The following is an 18,139-nucleotide window of genomic DNA, read 5'->3' on the forward strand; positions in this document are numbered from 1 at the left end:
ATTATGTTGTACTTTAGCTATTGAAAAATAGCAGATCTACAAGCTCATAGCGTGGCACCGAGTGCTGCGCTACGAGCTTGTAGATCTGCTATTTTTTTTTAATCGTGAAAATGTAGCGGAATATATATTATTTTAGAAGAAGATGAAGTAGTTTGAGAATGAACCGCTGACATAGAAACATGGGTTTTTCAGAAAACTGTCAGGATTTAGACATTTGTAGAATTGTCCTCAGGTCGTAATGGGTTAATTCATCCATTTGCAATTCCAAGAGTGTATGAATCCATCTGTACACTCAGACTGTACTGTGTATACAATATGGATGTTGCGCTGTGTGCACATGAGCGCACACCAGATGCTTTTAACACATTTCTGGCGGGAACCTCTTTTGGTGTTTTAAAGCATTCTGTTCTACTTTAGCTATTGAAAAATAGCAGATCTACAAGCTCATAGTGCGGCACCGAGTGCCGCACTACGAGCTTGTAGATCTGCTATTTTTTTGAAAAATCATGAAAATGTGGCTCAAATCATTGAATATGTATTCTTTCAGAGCGAACGTTTTACTCAAATCCTTGCTTCTGAGGGGGTCCCTGCGAACAACATATTTTCAGAGGGTGGTCCGTGGCCAAATACAGATAATTCTGGGGGTCCTTGACATTGAAATATTGAGCACCATGCACTGAAACATAGGTATTTCCGAAAACTGTCATGATTTAGAAGACATTTTTTTTAAATGTCGATGTCAGGCCAAAATGGGTTAATTGGTCTATTCAGCCGTATAGCATTCATTCACAGAGCTGGCGTTTATCTCCGTTCTACCTTTTCTTTGATACTACTTTCTATCTGAAGCCCAAAGGGACCTCACTGCGGAGAACTATACGCAGTATCAGCAGTTTAACCCATTTAGGCCTGACGTCGAAATTTAAAATAATGTCTCAGTAAATCCTGACAGTTTTCTGAAATACCTATGTTTCTGTATCAGTGGTTCTCAAACATTTTCATGTCAAGGACCCCCAAAAATATCTGTATTTGGCCGCCGGCCCCCCATCTGAAAATATGTTGTTCCAGGGACCCCCCCAGAAGCAAAGATCTGAGTTAAAAACGTTGGCTCTGAAAGAATATATATTCAAAGTTTTGCGCCAAATTTTCATGATTTTTCAAAAATAGCAGACCTACAAGCTCATAGTGGCACCGAGTGCCGCGCTATGAGCTTGTAGATCTGCTATTTTTCAATAGCTATATATAAGTATAAGTATAACGCTTAAAACACCAAAAGGGGTTCCCGCCCAAAATGGGTTAATGAAGATTCTTGTCAGAACGGAATACACCAAAGGCTTATTTAATAAGCCAGATGCAAAAAGAGGAGAACATAAAGTTGTACAAAAAGTTTTTTTTCTTTCCTTTTTACTTTTAGGATTTCAAATTAGTCTCGGTTGCTTGATCCTGCTGTCTGAAGTCTGAAGAATCCATTAAGAACTATAGTGGCACACCACAGTATAGGACGCACGCACGCACGCACGCACGCACGCACGCACGCACGCACGCACGCACGCACGCACGCACGCACGCACGCACGCACGCACGCACGCACGCACGCACGCACGCACGCACGCACGCACGCACGCACGCACGCACGCACGCACGTGAATTTTGAAATTCCAATTCAAAAAGAGCAAAACATTATTCAAGATTTCAACTCAAATATAGCAAAAATTGACGATCTACAAGCTCAAAACGCGTCGCGCTGCAATACGTTTTGAGCTTGTAGATCGGCAATTTTTTGCTACGACAGTAATATATGGCCCTAGGGAGTGAGTGTGGAAATATAGTGGCCCTCTCCATCGTCAAAGTTGCCCACCCCTGGTCTAGACCCTATCCTCTCAGTCTATGAGGTCCACCAAATACACTAAAGGAGAAATATTTGTGTACGGGTATCAAGTCATCAGCCGGGGAGCCAGAAACATATGCACACATACTGTATGCATTGCATGCACACAAAAGTAATTGACAGGTGAGAGGCAGCACACAATTACCACTAATAATGTCTGTGGAGTATTACGGTCTATACAAATAGCCTTAAGGCGATATAGATCTCCACCAGACTATTCCCCGTTCCCTCATAATATACACTTTAATTGGAATTACAACCTTCATCTTGAAAGGTACTGTAGCACTTAAAAACATAACATATTAAATTAAAGATGACATTAATTAAGGAATAATATATTTGAGTTATTTATAGATTATTCAGAGTTATTCATTGATCTATACATTATCCTACTTATATAGCGCTTTTATCCAAAGCACTTTACATAGATTGTGCATACATTATGATGGCGGAGGAAACTATGCAAGGCACCAAGCTGCACATCGGGAGAAATTAAGGGTTTGGCGTCTTGCTCAAGGACACTTCGACACTACCTCTAGGGGGAGCCCGGGATCGAACTGTTCTACCGTCCACTCTACCCCTGAGCCACTGCCGCCCCTATTAGCTAGTACAGTATTTGGGGAGGGGATGCTATTGTGATGTCACTATATCACAGTTGTTTTTTTTCATTGGCACTTTGACTGTCGAGGTTTCAGCCTCCAGGAAGAAATCCTAAATACAAAGAGAAGACATCATTGCACATAACAACCACACCAAGGGGTCTAATGAAGTACTGTCACCTCATAAACACACAAAAATACAAAAATGATGGTGCTAAATTCATGTCGTAGCATTGAGACTAACTGTAACTCTGGCCATGGTGCTGAATTCATGTTGTAGCATTGAGACTAGGTGTGACTCTGTCCATGGTGCTGAATTAATGTTGTAGCATTGAGACTAGCTGTGACTCTGTCCATGGTGCTGAATTCATGTTGTAGACATTGAGACTAGCTGTGACTCTGTCCATGGTGCTGAATTCATGTTGTAGACATTGAGACTAGATGTGACTCTGTCCACGGTGCTGAATACATGTTGTAGCATTGAGACTAGCTGTGACTCTGTCCATGGTGCTGAATTAATGTTGTAGCATTGAGACTAGCTGTGACTCTGTCCACGGTGCTGAATTGATGTTGTAGCATTGAGACTAGCTGTGACTCTGTCCATGGTGCTGAATTGATGTTGTAGCATTGAGACTAGCTGTGACTCTATCCATGGTGCTGAATTAATGTTGTGGCATTGAGACTAGCTGTGACTCTGTCCACGGTGCTGAATTCATGTTGTAGCATTGAGACTAGCTGTGACTCTGTCCACGGTGCTGAATTAACGTTGTAGCATTGAGACTAGCTGTGACTCTGTCCATGGTGCTGAATTAATGTTGTGGCATTGAGACTAGCTGTGACTCTGTCCACGGTGCTGAATTCATGTTGTAGCATTGAGGCTATAGCTGTGACTCTGTCCATGGTGCTGAATACATTCTCTGGCACTGAGGCTATAGCTGTGACTCTGTCCATGGTGCTGAATTCATGTTGCGGCATTGTATTAGCCTCGCATAACGATACTATACTACTATCACTGGGTGAATATTAGTCTCAACTTAAGATGGCTCAGGGGCCACTCAGCAGTCCAAGGGCCACAAGCTAAAAATGTCAGTATTATTTTTGAAATGTTTACAAATTGATTTTGTAACAGAGACTACATGACTAGTCTAAAAATTACAAAAACATTGTGATTAATGATGAAGTTAAAATAAATACGTAAGTAACCACACCAATGCAACTCATTGCAACTCAATGAGTTGGTGTGGTTTACCTATTAAAAAACGTATTGTCCCAACCCGACCCGTTGTGGGTTTGGGCTTAAGTTGGTGTGGTTTGGGCTCACCGTATTAAATGGCTGGCTGGTGCTGCTGTAGTACACTCTTCAGACACCAGATGGGGCTGTCAGCGGTAAATGAGTCAATGTAGTTATGTTGATGACATATTACGTCGGTTTAATAATCTTTCATCTGTACTGTATCTTTTCATTACCCTACTTCTCAACTCAGTCCATCACTAATGAACTGCTGCTGCTGCTGCTGCTGCTGCTGTGCCGAGCTTTCACCACAGTGATGTGTTCACCTTAGAACGCATGGCCCTACTTTCTTTTCATCTGAGAATGTTATGAACTAACTAACTGATAAGATTATCACTGCGTGAAAAGAGGAGTTAACAGGCAATTATGGTCACTAGATTTGCCCGTAAACCTCAAGTTTGTTGGAAAGTTTAACAGGAGTTTCCTGTAATATACACATCCGTATTCCATGCTTTTTGCGCAGTGTATCATCCTATCTATGTCTTATGATTGTGCAGACTGTTACAGTTAAAAGCAGTTAAAATAAACCAGAACTGACAATATAAATGTTACGCTCACATAAGCTAAGACTATAAGCATTTGAAGGATCCCCTGAATTCATCTAAAATATGGAGGATATAGAATAGAAACAAATCGGTTCATATTTATTAGTTGTTGATCTGCATTCATCTTGTATTCAGAGACAGTTCGAGGTAATTTCAGGCGTAGTATAATACAAAATAATGTGTACATACGAACGTTATAAATGTGCGCATGAATCATTGACATTAGAGTTATGTCCACATCCCCCAGGCACCATCAACAGATCTAATGTGTCAAGCTCTTCATGTTTATGTATGCGCGCGTGCGTGTGTGCGTGCGCGTGTGTCGGAGAGAGAGAGAGTGAGTGGGTTTCTTCTCACGACACAACTTGTGTAAAGCTTGTGGTGTTATATATATGTTTACGAGCACATACTGTGTGTGCATGTGTGGAGGAAAAAAAGGACGCCCTGCATCACCAATATGTATCTGGCTCGGCTCATTCATTGTACCACTAAGACAGTCGTTCAATCGCTCAGGTCCGCTGGCCCTGTCTAAGCTTGTAAGCACAGTCCCATTAAGGCCTGGATGGAGTGGATACGCTTCCCTGTCTGAGACTAATGGACAGATTATGACCTGAGAGAGAGAGAGAGAGAGAGAGAGAGAGAGAGAGAGAGAGAGAGAGAGAGAGAGAGAGAGAGAGAGAGAGAGAGAGCCAGAGAGAGAGAAAAAAGAGAGATGACTGATCATTACTGCTCACCTGCCTGTATAGCCTCTCTCCCTTTTTTCCTCTCTCTCTCTTTGCATCTTTGACTCAGATTGACTAATGTGGAGCACAGTAGGTATAGCAGCCCTACTGGCTCTGTAAGGAAGCTTATATCCCTGCATGTTTCCATTCTGGCTCTGTAAGAAGCTGTCCCTGCATGTTTCCATTCTGGCTTAAGAAATGTCAGATTGCTCAATAAAGACAGTATTTCTGTACCTATGGTGTGCGGGCTCGCTCCATCCATCCTCTACTGAAGTCTCTTTAGCACAGCAGCACCCAGCCTGTCCATGTGCGTCTTCTACGTCCGCTCAGTAAGAAGCTGCCCCTGCAGGTTGTCATTCTGTGCCCTACTGGCTCAGTAAGAAGCTTACATCTCTGCATGTTTTCATTCTGTGCCCATGACGTCTTTGACGACTTTTACACTGGAGGGCGCTGTTCGCTAACCTATGGCAGAGGTTCTCAAACGTCCTCATGTCAAGGACCCCCAAATTGACACTAATCAGCGCGCGGACACTCCATTAGAAAATATATACGCCAAGGTTTTATATATATACGAGAAGATGTTTACGGCCCTAGCAGTGATTCTCAAACAGTTAAATGTCAAGGACCCAAGGTTTGACCTGAATTAGGCTTTTTTCCCCAATCCTGCAACATCTGTGCGTGTCATTTGAGAGCGAGAGAAAAGTATTCTGTAATTTTTCAAAGGTAGGTGAAAAATCGCTATAAACCCGGACACGTAATGAGTTGAACCTGCAGCTCGGCTGCAGATCGGCTATTTTCAGCATGCAACCAAGTGTAAAATGACTTATACTGGATCTCTTATCCACTAGTACGTTCCTAACATTTTAGTCTAGTTTTTATTTGTTTTCATTTAGTTTCCATTTAGTTTTCGTCAGTGAAAAAAGGTAGTCGACAGACATTTTTTGTCATAGTATTAGTCGATGAAATCAACACTGCAGCTCAGCCACTACATAACTGAATGACAGAACCAGACGGATGAAAAGACAGAATAAGAGGAGGAGGAGGAGGAGGAGGAGGAGGAGGAGGAGGAGGAGGAGGAGGGTGATAAGAGAGCAAAACTTGAAGAGAGTGATTGAGAGAGAGAGAGAGAGAGAGAGAGAGAGAGAGAGAGAGAGAGAGAGAGAGAGAGAGAGAGAGAGAGAGAGAGAGAGAGAGAGATAGAGAGAGAGAGAGAAAATAGTGGAAAGAAGAGAGAGACAAGAGAAAAAGACAGAGAGCTCTGGGGATGGAGGGAGGGAGGGATGGATGGAGGGAGGGAGGGATGGAGGGATGGAGGGAGGGATGGAGGGATGGCGGGAGGGAGGATGCTAAGCAAAAAGTATGAGAGTAAGTTTGAGAAAGAGAGAAGAATGGAGAGTACTACAGGTATACTACAGAGTACTGCAGGGCTGGATATGAATGTTGGAGTGAGGGATCAAGAAAGATGGCGACCGGTTCATTTGAATATATTACACATGCACGTCAAGGCCACTGTGCTGTGGAATTATGATGAGGTGCGAGAGAAGAGATCGATATGTTCATCTAAACACCAAGCCAATCTAAAACATTCTTAGGGAAGAGAGGGTCGCTGCGTGCGTGCGTGCGTGCGTGCGTGCTGTTTGTGCTCTAGCTTTTGCCTGGACAGTGGAGATGAATTATGACACTGCATAAAACACACACTGTGATCGTGCCAGAGTCCAGTACAGACTCTGTAGGCTGCAGACTGTGCTATATGTCCCAGACCCACATGGACTGAATGGAAGACCATCTTAACACATTCATCATCACCATCCTCCTCTGTCCCATCAACATTGTCTGCTTCAATATTCAACATATAACTTCAAAGCCAAAGTCATCGTGTCCGGGTAGCTCAGTCGGTAGAGCTCTTTGGACCACAAGGTTCATGGGTTCGATCCCGGGCACCGCCAACTCAGCGTGTGAGCAGCACGGCTTGGGTGCGGCAAGCCATCCATATCCCAGGGGTCTAGCGCATTATAACGGGGACAGACTCCATCTCCCAGGGGTCTAGCGCATTATAACGGGGACAGACTCCATCTCCCAGGGGTCTATAGCACATTGTAACGGGGACAGATTCCATATCCCAGGGGTCTATAGCGCATTGTAACAGGGACAGACTCCATCTCCCAGGGGTCTATAGTGCATTGTAACAGGGACAGACTCCATCTCCCAGGGGTCTATAGTGCATTGTAACGGGGATAGACTCCATCTCTCAGGGGTCTATAGTGCATTGTAACAGGGACAGACTCCATCTCCCAGGGGTCTATAGCGCATTGTAATGGGGACAGACTCCATCTCCCAGGGGACTATAGTGCATTGTAATGGGGACAGACTCCATCTCCCAGGGGTATAGCGCATTGTAACGGGGACAGACTCAATCTCCCAGGGGTCTATAGTGCATTGTAATGGGGACAGACTCCATCTCCCAGGGGTCTAGCGCATTGTAACAGGGATAGACTCCCTCTCCCAGGGGTCTATAGCGCATTGTAACGGGGACAGACTCCATCTCCCAGGGGTCTATAGTGCATTGTAACAGAGACAGACTCCATCTCCCAGGGGTCTATATTGCATTGTAACAGGGACAGACTCCATCTCCCAGGGGTCTATAGTGCATTGTAACAGGGACAGACTCCATCTCCCAGGGGTCTATATTGCATTGTAACAGGGACAGACTCCATCTCCCAGGGGTCTATAGTGCATTGTAACGGGGACAGACTCCATCTCCCAGGGGTCTATAGCGCATTGTAACGGGGACAGACTCCATCTCCCAGGGGTCTATAGTGCATTGTAACAGGGACAGACTCCATCTCCCAGGGGTCTATATTGCATTGTAACAGGGACAGACTCCATCTCCCAGGGGTCTATAGTGCATTGTAACAGGGACAGACTCCATCTCCCAGGGGTCTATAGTGCATTGTAACGGGGATAGACTCCATCTCTCAGGGGTCTATAGTGCATTGCAACGGGGATAGACTCCATCTCTCAGGGGTCTATAGTGCATTGTAACAGGGACAGACTCCATCTCCCATGGGTCTATAGCGCATTGTAATGGGGACAGACTCCATCTCCCAGGGGTCTATAGTGCATTGTAACAGGGACAGACTCCATCTCCCAGGGGTCTATAGTGCATTGTAATGGGGACAGACTCCATCTCCCAGGGGTCTATAGTGCATTGTAACAGGGACAGACTCCATCTCCCAGGGGTCTATAGTGCATTGTAACAGGGACAGACTCCATCTCCCAGGGGTCTAGCACATTGTAACGGGGACAGCCTCCATCTCCCAGGGGTCTATAGTGCATTGTAATGGGGACAGACTCCATCTCCCAGGGGTCTAGCACATTGTAACGGGGACAGACTCCATCTCCCAGGGGTCTATAGTGCATTGTAATGGGGACAGACTCCATCTCCCAGGGGTCTAGCACATTGTAACGGGGACAGACTCCATCTCCCAGGGGTCTATAGTGCATTGTAATGGGGACAGACTCCATCTCCCAGGGGTCTAGCGCATTGTAACGGGGATAGACTCCATCTCCCAGGGGTCTATAGTGCATTGTAATGGGGACAGACTCCATCTCCCAGGGGTCTAGCGCATTGTAACGGGGACAGACTCCATCTCCCAGGGGTCTATAGTGCATTGTAATGGGGACAGACTCCATCTCCCAGGGGTCTAGCGCATTGTAACGGGGACAGACTCCATCTCCCAGGGGTCTATAGTGCATTGTAATGGGGATAGACTCCATCTCCCAGGGGTCTAGCGCATTGTAACGGGGATAGACTCCATCTCCCAGGGGTCTAGCGCATTGTAACGGGGATAGACTCCATCTCCCAGGGGTCTAGCGCATTGTAACGGGGACAGACTCCACCTCCCAGGGGTCTATGGCGCATTATAACAGGGACAGATTCCCGTGTGTTACCGGCTGATACAGACACCAATCCACTCCCAACCTACTTTTCCAAATTCATCACCATCATCATCAACCACACAAAACATGCAGTAATCCTGGTTTCTAAACTGCCTGATGGAGGGGAAAGGAACTGCTTGGAATAACGTGCTCCTTCCACGCGCTACGTCCAACCAGGGAAACTCCGGGTGTAAAAGGAGCAACTTGGACACTCAGGCATGAAGGAAGCATGAGTTCAAGTCCGTTGCTCTCCCCAGGTTGGCGGAGGGTGTGTAGAGAGCCCAGGATCACATTAGATAATTGACACAGGGGTGAAAAATGGGTTACAAAATTGTGGGATAAAAATCCTACCTCTTAGTTTGTTCTGTACGTCCAGGGCGATATCGAGAGGATAGAAGGGCAGCACGGGATCATTGATAAGACGAAGAATGGCCTCGGCTGTCATCTGTGGAAACAGCAAACGATAAAACATGATGTGGTGGAGTATGTACAGTATGTACTCTATGTACACTATAGCAGGCCTGTCATAATTATTACATAATAACACCTAAACGCAATTATTAAAGAACTGAAATTTCCATAGCAGAAATAGTTGCATGATCTACATGACACATTAAAAAATCTTTGAATATATATTCTTTCAGAGCGAACGTTTTTAACTCAAATCTTTGCTTATGATGAGGCAAACATAAGGGTACATCTTTTCAGATGGGGGTCGGTGGCCAATTACATATAATTTTTGGGGTCCTTGACATGAAATAGTTGAGAACTACTGACATAGAAACATAGGTATTTCAGAAAACTGTCAGGATTTAGAAGACATTTAAAATCAGTCAGACATCAGGTCATTAAAAGCCAAACAGAAATACAGATTGTAACGTTCCAATGTTCAATGCAAAAAACACAAATAAATCGTTAATCCCAATTATTTGCGTGACAATTAATTGTCAACTTAAATTTGTAACCGTCACAAATATGTATATATATGATATATTTGTATATAACAATGTGTTTGTACTTTATATTGTGAGAAAGGTTTGGTTTGGTGTCCAAAAAAAAAGGACTGATGTTCCAGTCTGGACACAATGAAGACAAAAAGTGGATATAATTCAGCTCCCAGTCTTTTTTATTTCAACCTATAAATACAACAACGTTTCGCCCCTCCGGGCTTTCTCAAGTTCTTTCCAGTCTGGACACAAACCATTATACACTAAAGGAAATGCATAGTACAGTATTTAAATGTTTTTTCAGCTGTACATTATTATGAGAACAACCTTGAACGGCCAAGTGAAATTAATGCAGTTGGCAATAGATTTAGGCTTTTAAGTTGTAGTACATATACTTGGCGGATACTTAGTTTAAAATATACAATGAAAGTAAAAACGTTGTGTAAACAGAAAATATAAAGTAACATGATGCCAATACCACTAAAACACCACTGACCTTGAATGAATGAATGAATGAATGAATGAATGAATGAATGAATGAATAGTTTATTTCAGTACTTTACAGTTAAATGTTTAACCAATTTAGGCCTGACGTCAAAAAAAAAAAAAGTCTGCTGAAAGAATATATATTCAAAGATTTGTGCCGCATTTTCACGATTTTTCAAAAATAGCAGACCTACAAGCTCTTGAGCTTGTAGATCTGCTATTTTTCAATAGCTAAAGTATAACATAAATGCTTAGCTAAAACACCAAAAGGGGTTCCCGTCCAGAATAGTTTAAAAAACAGTTGCGTAATCAGGGTTAGCGCCGAAAAGGTGTATATGCTGAAGCCAAAGCTTATTTTGCCTATACCTTAAACATACAGTATATACACTGTATGCTGTATGATTATACAGGTTACATTAAATATCCACAAAGACCTAGTATACTGTACATACAGTAGATATTGCACAGCCTGCAGTTACTGTGATCCTAACACATTTTATCTCTGGCCTGTAGGCTACGTGGCACAACGGGCAGACACATCTAAAGCAAAGGTCAGGAGGCACACAAAAGTCATGTCTGTATGTGCGTGCGTGTGTCTGTGTGTGTGTGTGACTGTGTGTGTGTGACTGTGTGTGTGTGTGTGTGTGTGTGTGTGTGTGTGTGTGTGTGTGTGTGTGTGTGTGTGTGTGTGTGTGTCTGTGTGTGTATCTGTGTGTGTATCTGTGTGTGTGTCTGTACGTGTCTGTACGTGTGTGTACGTGTGTGTACGTGTGTGTACGTGTGTGTACGTGTGTGTGTGTGTGTGCACTGTGTGCTGTGTGTGCGCATGTGGGTCCTCCATTTGACCTACTGTCCAACAAGCCAATTGTCTGTCTCGATGTGAGCCGTCTCTTAGACGGTGACCTCAGTTCATCTGTCCACAGATATTGACGCACGCACGCACGCACGCACGCACGCACGCACGCACGCACGCACGCACGCACGCACGCACGCACGCACGCACGCACGCACGCGCTACCCGATCCCCGCATGGAGGGGATAGGCCAAAGGGCAGAATGGAGTGAGGAGGAACAGCAGACTAGCAGAGGTACTTCAGTGCTGAGTAAGGTCAAGGAAAAGTCTCAGCACTCATTCGGGCCTCTGCCCTCTCGCTAGTAAGGAGGGACAGTGAGCAGAATAACATTATGTGGGCAGAAGACGAGGCAAGCACCGCTAGAAATATGAAATATGAAGAGCGGACTCAATAAAAGTGACACAGAGTACACTGTTGTGACCATGCAGAGCTGTCAGCTGTGACAATCAGAGTCTAATTATATTTATTTATCTCCACAAGGCGTGCACGTGCGCGTGTGTGCGCCGTGCGTGTGTGTCTGACTGTCTGGAGCTAAACTCACAAATCCACTGAAAAATCCACTTTTCGTGAATGTGGCCAGTACATTTTTAAGCTTATACTTTACTAGCTGCACCAATAGGTCGAACTGAACATTAGGTCATCCAATAGAACTTTGAATGGTTTTATTTTACCAACCCACGACATGCACGACCCTGCAGGGCAGGCTGGGTTAGCCTGGCGCAGCCAGACTTCATCCGCCCCCTATTGCATTTGCATATCCCCCGAGGCGGATTGCTATAAGCGCAGTGGTATATTAGCCCATTTTGACCTGAGATCAGATTCTAAAAATGTCTTCTACATCCTGACAGTTTTCTGAAAAAGCTATGTTTCTATGTCAGTCGTTCTTCGATTTTTTCAAAAATAGCAGACCTACAAGCTCGTAGCGCGCCACTCGGTGGCGCGCTATGAGCTTGTAGATCTACTATTTTTCAATAGCTAAAGCATAACATAATGCTAACACCAAAAGGGGTTCCCGCCCAAACTGGGTTAGCATCGCAACGCAAGGCTATAAGGCTGGTTATAGAGATAGTGCTCCGTGGAGCACATGTTTCTAGTTCGTGTTCTCTCCTCTCCCAGATGCTGCAACGTGGAGCGTACAGTAACGTACAGTATGATTGTGGGCGGCAGTGGCTCAAGAGGCATACAGTGGAGCGGGAACGCGTTGGTTGCCCTCCATGCATGGCTGCCTCCGCAACGGATGCGTGGGTGAACACGACACGACGCACATTGTGTGCAATGCTTTGGATATAAAGGCCGTTATAAATGCAGACCGTTTTAGCATATAAAACGGGTACTCTATACTCCTGGGTGGCTTCTTCTGACACGTGAAAATAGGGGAATTAAATGTGAGAGAACAGAGCGTCAGTGTGGCAGAAAATCACAGTGACCGATTTTACATTGGACTCCAATGCACTCCAAAGTCCAGTTCATGCTTTTGTGCAAAAAGAAAAATCTAATGGTGTGGATCTGTGGAGATCTACATGGGAACGGCGGTGGCCAAGCGGTGACCACATCAGATGTCTATGATGTACGACTTCAAGCGATTCACACCCAGTCTGAGGCAGCCTGGCATGGCAAGAATGATGTCACTGCGTGGATATTAATCTGGGATCATCTCTGTGCTCAACGTATTTCCAAGGTGGCGAATTAAAAAAAATTGTGATGAACCCGCTTTTTTGTTTTTTTGTTTTTAAGTTAAAGTGGCCCAGTCTGGTTTTATAATAGACATTTAGCCAATGGAGATATTAACAAGAGAATGCGACTAAATGTCATCTACATTATGGTTCTAATGGAACACATTCTTTTTTCCGTTGCCTGACATAAATACCTGAATAAAATAATTAACAACAATTAACAGCAGTAGATCATATGAAGTAGCTTGATAAACACACATTGCTATACTCTTAAAACGGATTGACTTGCTTAGTATTTGCCTGGAATTCAACTTTCTGCCCTGGAGGGAAAAACTAAACAAAAGGCTTAGGCATTGCATAATAATTTCATAATAATATTTTGAGGCTATGCATAATTAATAAGTATCGTAAGTATGTACATCGGTCCGCCTCTGAAAGGGTAGACTTCAATTTTAAGATGCAAAGCTGTAACTGCTACCAAAACAATAGAGAGAGAGAGAGAGAGAGAGAGAGAGAGAGAGAGAGAGAGAGAGAGAGAGAGAGAGAGAGAGAGAGAGAGAGAGAGAGAGAGAGAGAGAGAGAGAGAGAGAGAGAGAGAGAGAGAGAGAGAGAGAGCATCTTGTTATCGTATAGGCTACACCATGTATTCTAGACATAAAAAGGGCACAGTCATATATTTCAGGAGCACAAAACAGCCTTAAAGATTAAAGTACACTGTTGAAAAAGTCTACAACAGGAGGACTGAGATGGTCAATCAGTCCAAGCATACGGATATACAGTGACGAATGCCTTAATAAAACGCGTCAGTCATGGACAGTATCTAACGACCTTAAGACATTTGGAGGACTGTAACAGACCGATTTGAAAAAACAATTGGGTGGATATCTGCTGGAGGTCTGCTGTGTGTGCAAAGTTTCCCCGCCGATCGGTCCAGTGGTGCTTGTAGCAATGTCGTGCAAAACGAGGCAAACTTTGAAAGCCAGTCGTGGTCAATCGGAATAGAAAGAATAAGGTCGTGAATACAAGCGGCCGAAATGAGTTTTCTTCGACGGGTGGCTGGCATCTCCCTTAGAGATAGGGTGAGAAGTTCAGTCACACGGGAGAGACTCAGAGTAGAACCGCTGCTCCTTCGCCTGGAAAGGAGCCAGCTGAGGTGGTTGGGGCATCTGGTTAGGATGCCTCTCGGGCGCCTCCCTAGGGAGGTCCTCGACGCACGTCCCACTGGTTGGAGACCCCGGGGCAGACCAAGGCGCATGGAGGAAACACATCGACTGACTCACTGGCCTTGGAACGTCTCGGAATCCCCCAGGAGGAAGTCACTAATGTTGCTCTGGAGAGGGAAGTCTGGAGCACTCTGGTGGAGCTGTTGCCCCCGCGACCCGACTACGGATAAGCGGTTGAAGATGGATGGATGGATGGATGGATTGACTGCATTCACACATTCAAGACACCTGTCTTGTGTCTGTCTTGTGTCTGTGTTTAATGGCCGCTCCAATGCAAGGGGGGTGGGGGGGCAGAACACATCCATCAAAGCTGTGTTCAGACACAAGTCAGGTGTCAGACACAAGGCAAGTGACTTGAATGCAGCCCAGTAAGGGCATATGTCGACCCCGCCCACTCACCTCCACCCCACCCCCTCCTGGTGCTGCGGCCATCTTGGAAACTAAACACAATATAAACAGTGGGAGAAGGGTGGCCCTTATTCTGTACGCTCTAAACTGTGTAGCACAGGGGTGCCACAAGGGGGCAGTGAGTTCACCCTTTATTTTCACTGCCTACACAAATGACTGTAGGAGTAGTCGGCCTAACGACATCATCTTCAAATGTTCTTAGATGACACTGTAATAGTCAGCCTGTTGTGGGGTGTTGAACGCCCAGTGGGATATATATCGATGAGATCAATAACTTCATAGATTGGTGTGAAAATAGCCACCTTATGTTAAACGCCACCTTAACCCTTTTGGTGTTTTAACTAAGCATTATGTTATGCTTTAGCTATTGAAAAATAGCAGACCTACAAGCTCATAGCGCGCCACCGAGTGGCGCGCTACGAGCTTGTAGGTCTGCTATTTTTGAAAAATCGTGAAAATGCGGCACAAATCTTTGAATATATGTTATTTCAGAAGATTTTTTTTTTATTTCGATGTCAGGCCTAATTTGCCTAAAAGGCCTAAACTAAAGAGATGATCTTTGATCCAAAAGGTGTCTGCATCCATGACCCAGTGGTCATGGGGGAGCACACACATTGAGCAGCTTGTATCATCCAAGTACCTGGGGATCCTAATGGACAATCAGCTCACCTGTGTGCCAAGTTGGCACACAGGTTGCACTTTCTCCACAGGCTCAGGCTTTTCGGTGTGAGCAAAAGGATTCATGTCTATTTGCTATGATACGGCTTTGGCAGCTTGGTTTGGAACACTCTCTGTCCAAGAATAGCTCAAAATGGAAGAAAGAAAACAGCCATGAAGGTAATTGGTAGGAAAGACTCTCCATCTCTTCAGACAATCTTTGAGAAAACGGTGCTCAGTCTGTCAAATAGAGTCATGTTGTCTGATCCTTCACATTATTGTATCTTCAGAGTATGAGCTGTTGCCCTCTGGTAGACGTTATAGAGCGTGTCGTTGCAAGAACAACCGCTTCAAACTTTCTTTCCTTCCCACTTCAATTGTTCTATTGAACTCTTTGCTCTTAGTGGGGTTGGGACATCTTGACCTTCGTCTGTTATTTATTGTTCTCTTGTGAAACTCACTCTTGTGATACCATGCCTTGTGAATACTCTCTTATACCTGGTGAATTACTCTTTTGTACTTTATATTCATAATTTCTGATTTGCGCTGTCCTCATCTTGTGAATACTCTCTCCAATGATTGTACAGTGCTGCTATTGTGTATTGTCTGTGTGTGTTCTAAAGCGTTGATGTACTATATGCACTTTTGCCCAAGACAAATTTCACCTTGTGGGACAATAAAGTATATCTCGTCTCATCATCTCTTGACAGTTTTTCTCAAACATTTTCATGTGAAGGACCCCCAAAAATGATATGTAATTGGCCTCCGACCCCCATCTCAAAATATGTTGTTCCAGGGACCCCCCCAGAAGCAAAGATTTGAGTGAAAAACGTTCGCCCTGAAAGAATACTATATTAAATGGTGCATTTATATAGTGCCTTTATCCAAGGCGCTTTACATAGATTGTGCATTACATTCACCCATTCACACACACATTCATACACCGATTGCGGCGGAAGCCATGCAAGGTACCAACCAGCACATCGGGAGCAATTTGGGGTTCAGTGTCTTGCCCAAGGACACTTCGACATGTAGCCAGGAGGAGCCGGGATTCGAACCACCGACCCATGGATCATTGGACGACCTGCTCTACCTCTTGAGCCACAAAGATTTGCACCACATTTTCACGATTTTTCAAAAATAGCAGATCTACAAGCTCGTAGTGCGGCACTCGGTGCCACGCTATGAGCTTGTAGATCTGCTATTTTTCAATGGCTAAAGTATAACAATGCTTAAAACACCAAAAGGGGTTCCCGCCCAAATGAGCCAACACCCCTCATGCCAAAGCGCCAGCGCTCGCCCAGCAGTCTGCTGTCACCCAGGTAGACATGTTGAACTGACCCCCCCATTCCAAAGCGCCAGCGCTAAGCAGCTGTCACCCTTGAGGGCGAGGTCGCTTCTCACCCTAAAGCGTCTTCCTGGTAATATAGGAATATGAATGAATGCATACTTGCATAACGACCTCAGAAATATGAATTCAATAAATAATACATGATATTGCGTGTCATAACCCCTAAGAGATCTAATCGTTAGCGTCGTTATGATAACTTGTAGTTTGTGTATTATTCATACATATTACTGAATACATATAGTAAGTTACAGCACAAGTTAACCCATTCTGTACGGGAAACCCTTTTGGTGTTTTAAGCATTATGTTATAGGCTACTTTAGCTATTGAAAAATAGCAGATCTACACGCTCATATGAGCTTGTAGATCTGCTATTTTAAAAAAATTGTGAAAATGTGGCGCAAATCTTTGAATATATATTCTTTCAGATAAAACGTTTTTAACTTAAAGCTTTGCTTCTGGGGGGGTCCCTGGAACAACATATTTTGAGATTGGGGCCTGGGGCCAATTACATATAACGGTAGCCTAATTCTGGGGGTCCTTGACATGAAAATGTTGAGAACGACTGACAGAGAAACATAGGGTTTTTCAGAAAACTCTCTTTAAAAGACATTTGTAGAATGGTCCTCGGGTCTGAATGGGTTAAAGTCTGCCATTAAGCATCAGTCAACGTCTTGACAAGCAGAACATCCAGCAGACAACATTCTGGTGAAGGATTCCCTCTCCTTATTTAATGCTGCTTTCGTCCCATGTAGAAAATGGTCTCTACAGCGAACAGGGCTGGTTTTGCTCTGCTCTGCCGTCGCTGCCAAGGAAATCAATCTGGCAGAGGAAAAGATTAGACCATTGATTTGAGGCTGGTGAGTAATACTACTGCAGAAAGCATACGTCAAAAACCTGTAATGCGGGAGGACAGAAAAGGCCGTTGATTTCTTATTTATGGCCTTATTTCTGGGTCCTCTCTCTCAGCGAGCCGAGGGAAGAGATAGGAGCCGGGGGGGGGGGGGGGGGGGGGGGCAGACGAAGAGATGTGAAAAGAGAGAGTGAGAAAATGATAAGTGAGGAGAGGCAGAAAAGGCGCTGGCTGTGACAATAGAACGAGTAAGAGAATTAACCCATTTAGACCTGAAGACGACATGTCTTCTAATTCCTGACAGTTTTCTGAAAAACCTATAGGTTTCTACGTCATTCGTTGTCAAATATTTTCATGTCAAGGACCCCCAGAATTATATGTAATTGGCCAAGCGACCCCCATCTGAAAATATGTTGTTCCAGGGACCCCCCCAGAAGCAAAGATTTGAGTTAAAAACGTTCGCTCTGAAAGAATATATATTCAAAGACTTGTGCCACATTTTCAGGATTTTTCAAAAAGAGCAGATCTACAAGCTCGTTGCACGGCACTCGGTGCAGCGCTATGAGCTTGTAGATCTGTTATTTTCACCAAAAAGGGGTTGCCGCCCAGAATGTGTTAAAGTGAGGGAATATGTGTGAGTGGGAGCAGAGTGACAGTAGAAAGCAGTCTGGACCAGCAGCGAGTCTCTCCTCCTTCCCCTTGATGTTAAC

At 44.5% G+C, this 18,139-nt stretch overlaps 1 protein-coding gene across 1 annotated transcript in view; it reads right to left on the reverse strand.

Annotated features, from left to right (window-relative positions):
- Positions 1 to 9,426, reverse strand: part of naaladl2 (N-acetylated alpha-linked acidic dipeptidase like 2) — a gene marked incomplete at its 5' end in the record, with an annotated part of 31,704 nt that extends 22,278 nt beyond the window's left edge. The window contains one exon of the mRNA XM_079507067.1: positions 9,333 to 9,426. Coding sequence (XP_079363193.1) covers positions 9,333 to 9,426 — 94 coding nt within the window. The remainder of the gene's footprint in view (positions 1 to 9,332) is intronic.
- Positions 9,427 to 18,139: the final 8,713 nt, after the last annotated feature.

Source organism: Electrona antarctica (assembly GCF_951216825.1).
Source record: "Electrona antarctica genome assembly, chromosome: 7".
Classification (NCBI taxonomy): domain Eukaryota; kingdom Metazoa; phylum Chordata; class Actinopteri; order Myctophiformes; family Myctophidae; genus Electrona; species Electrona antarctica.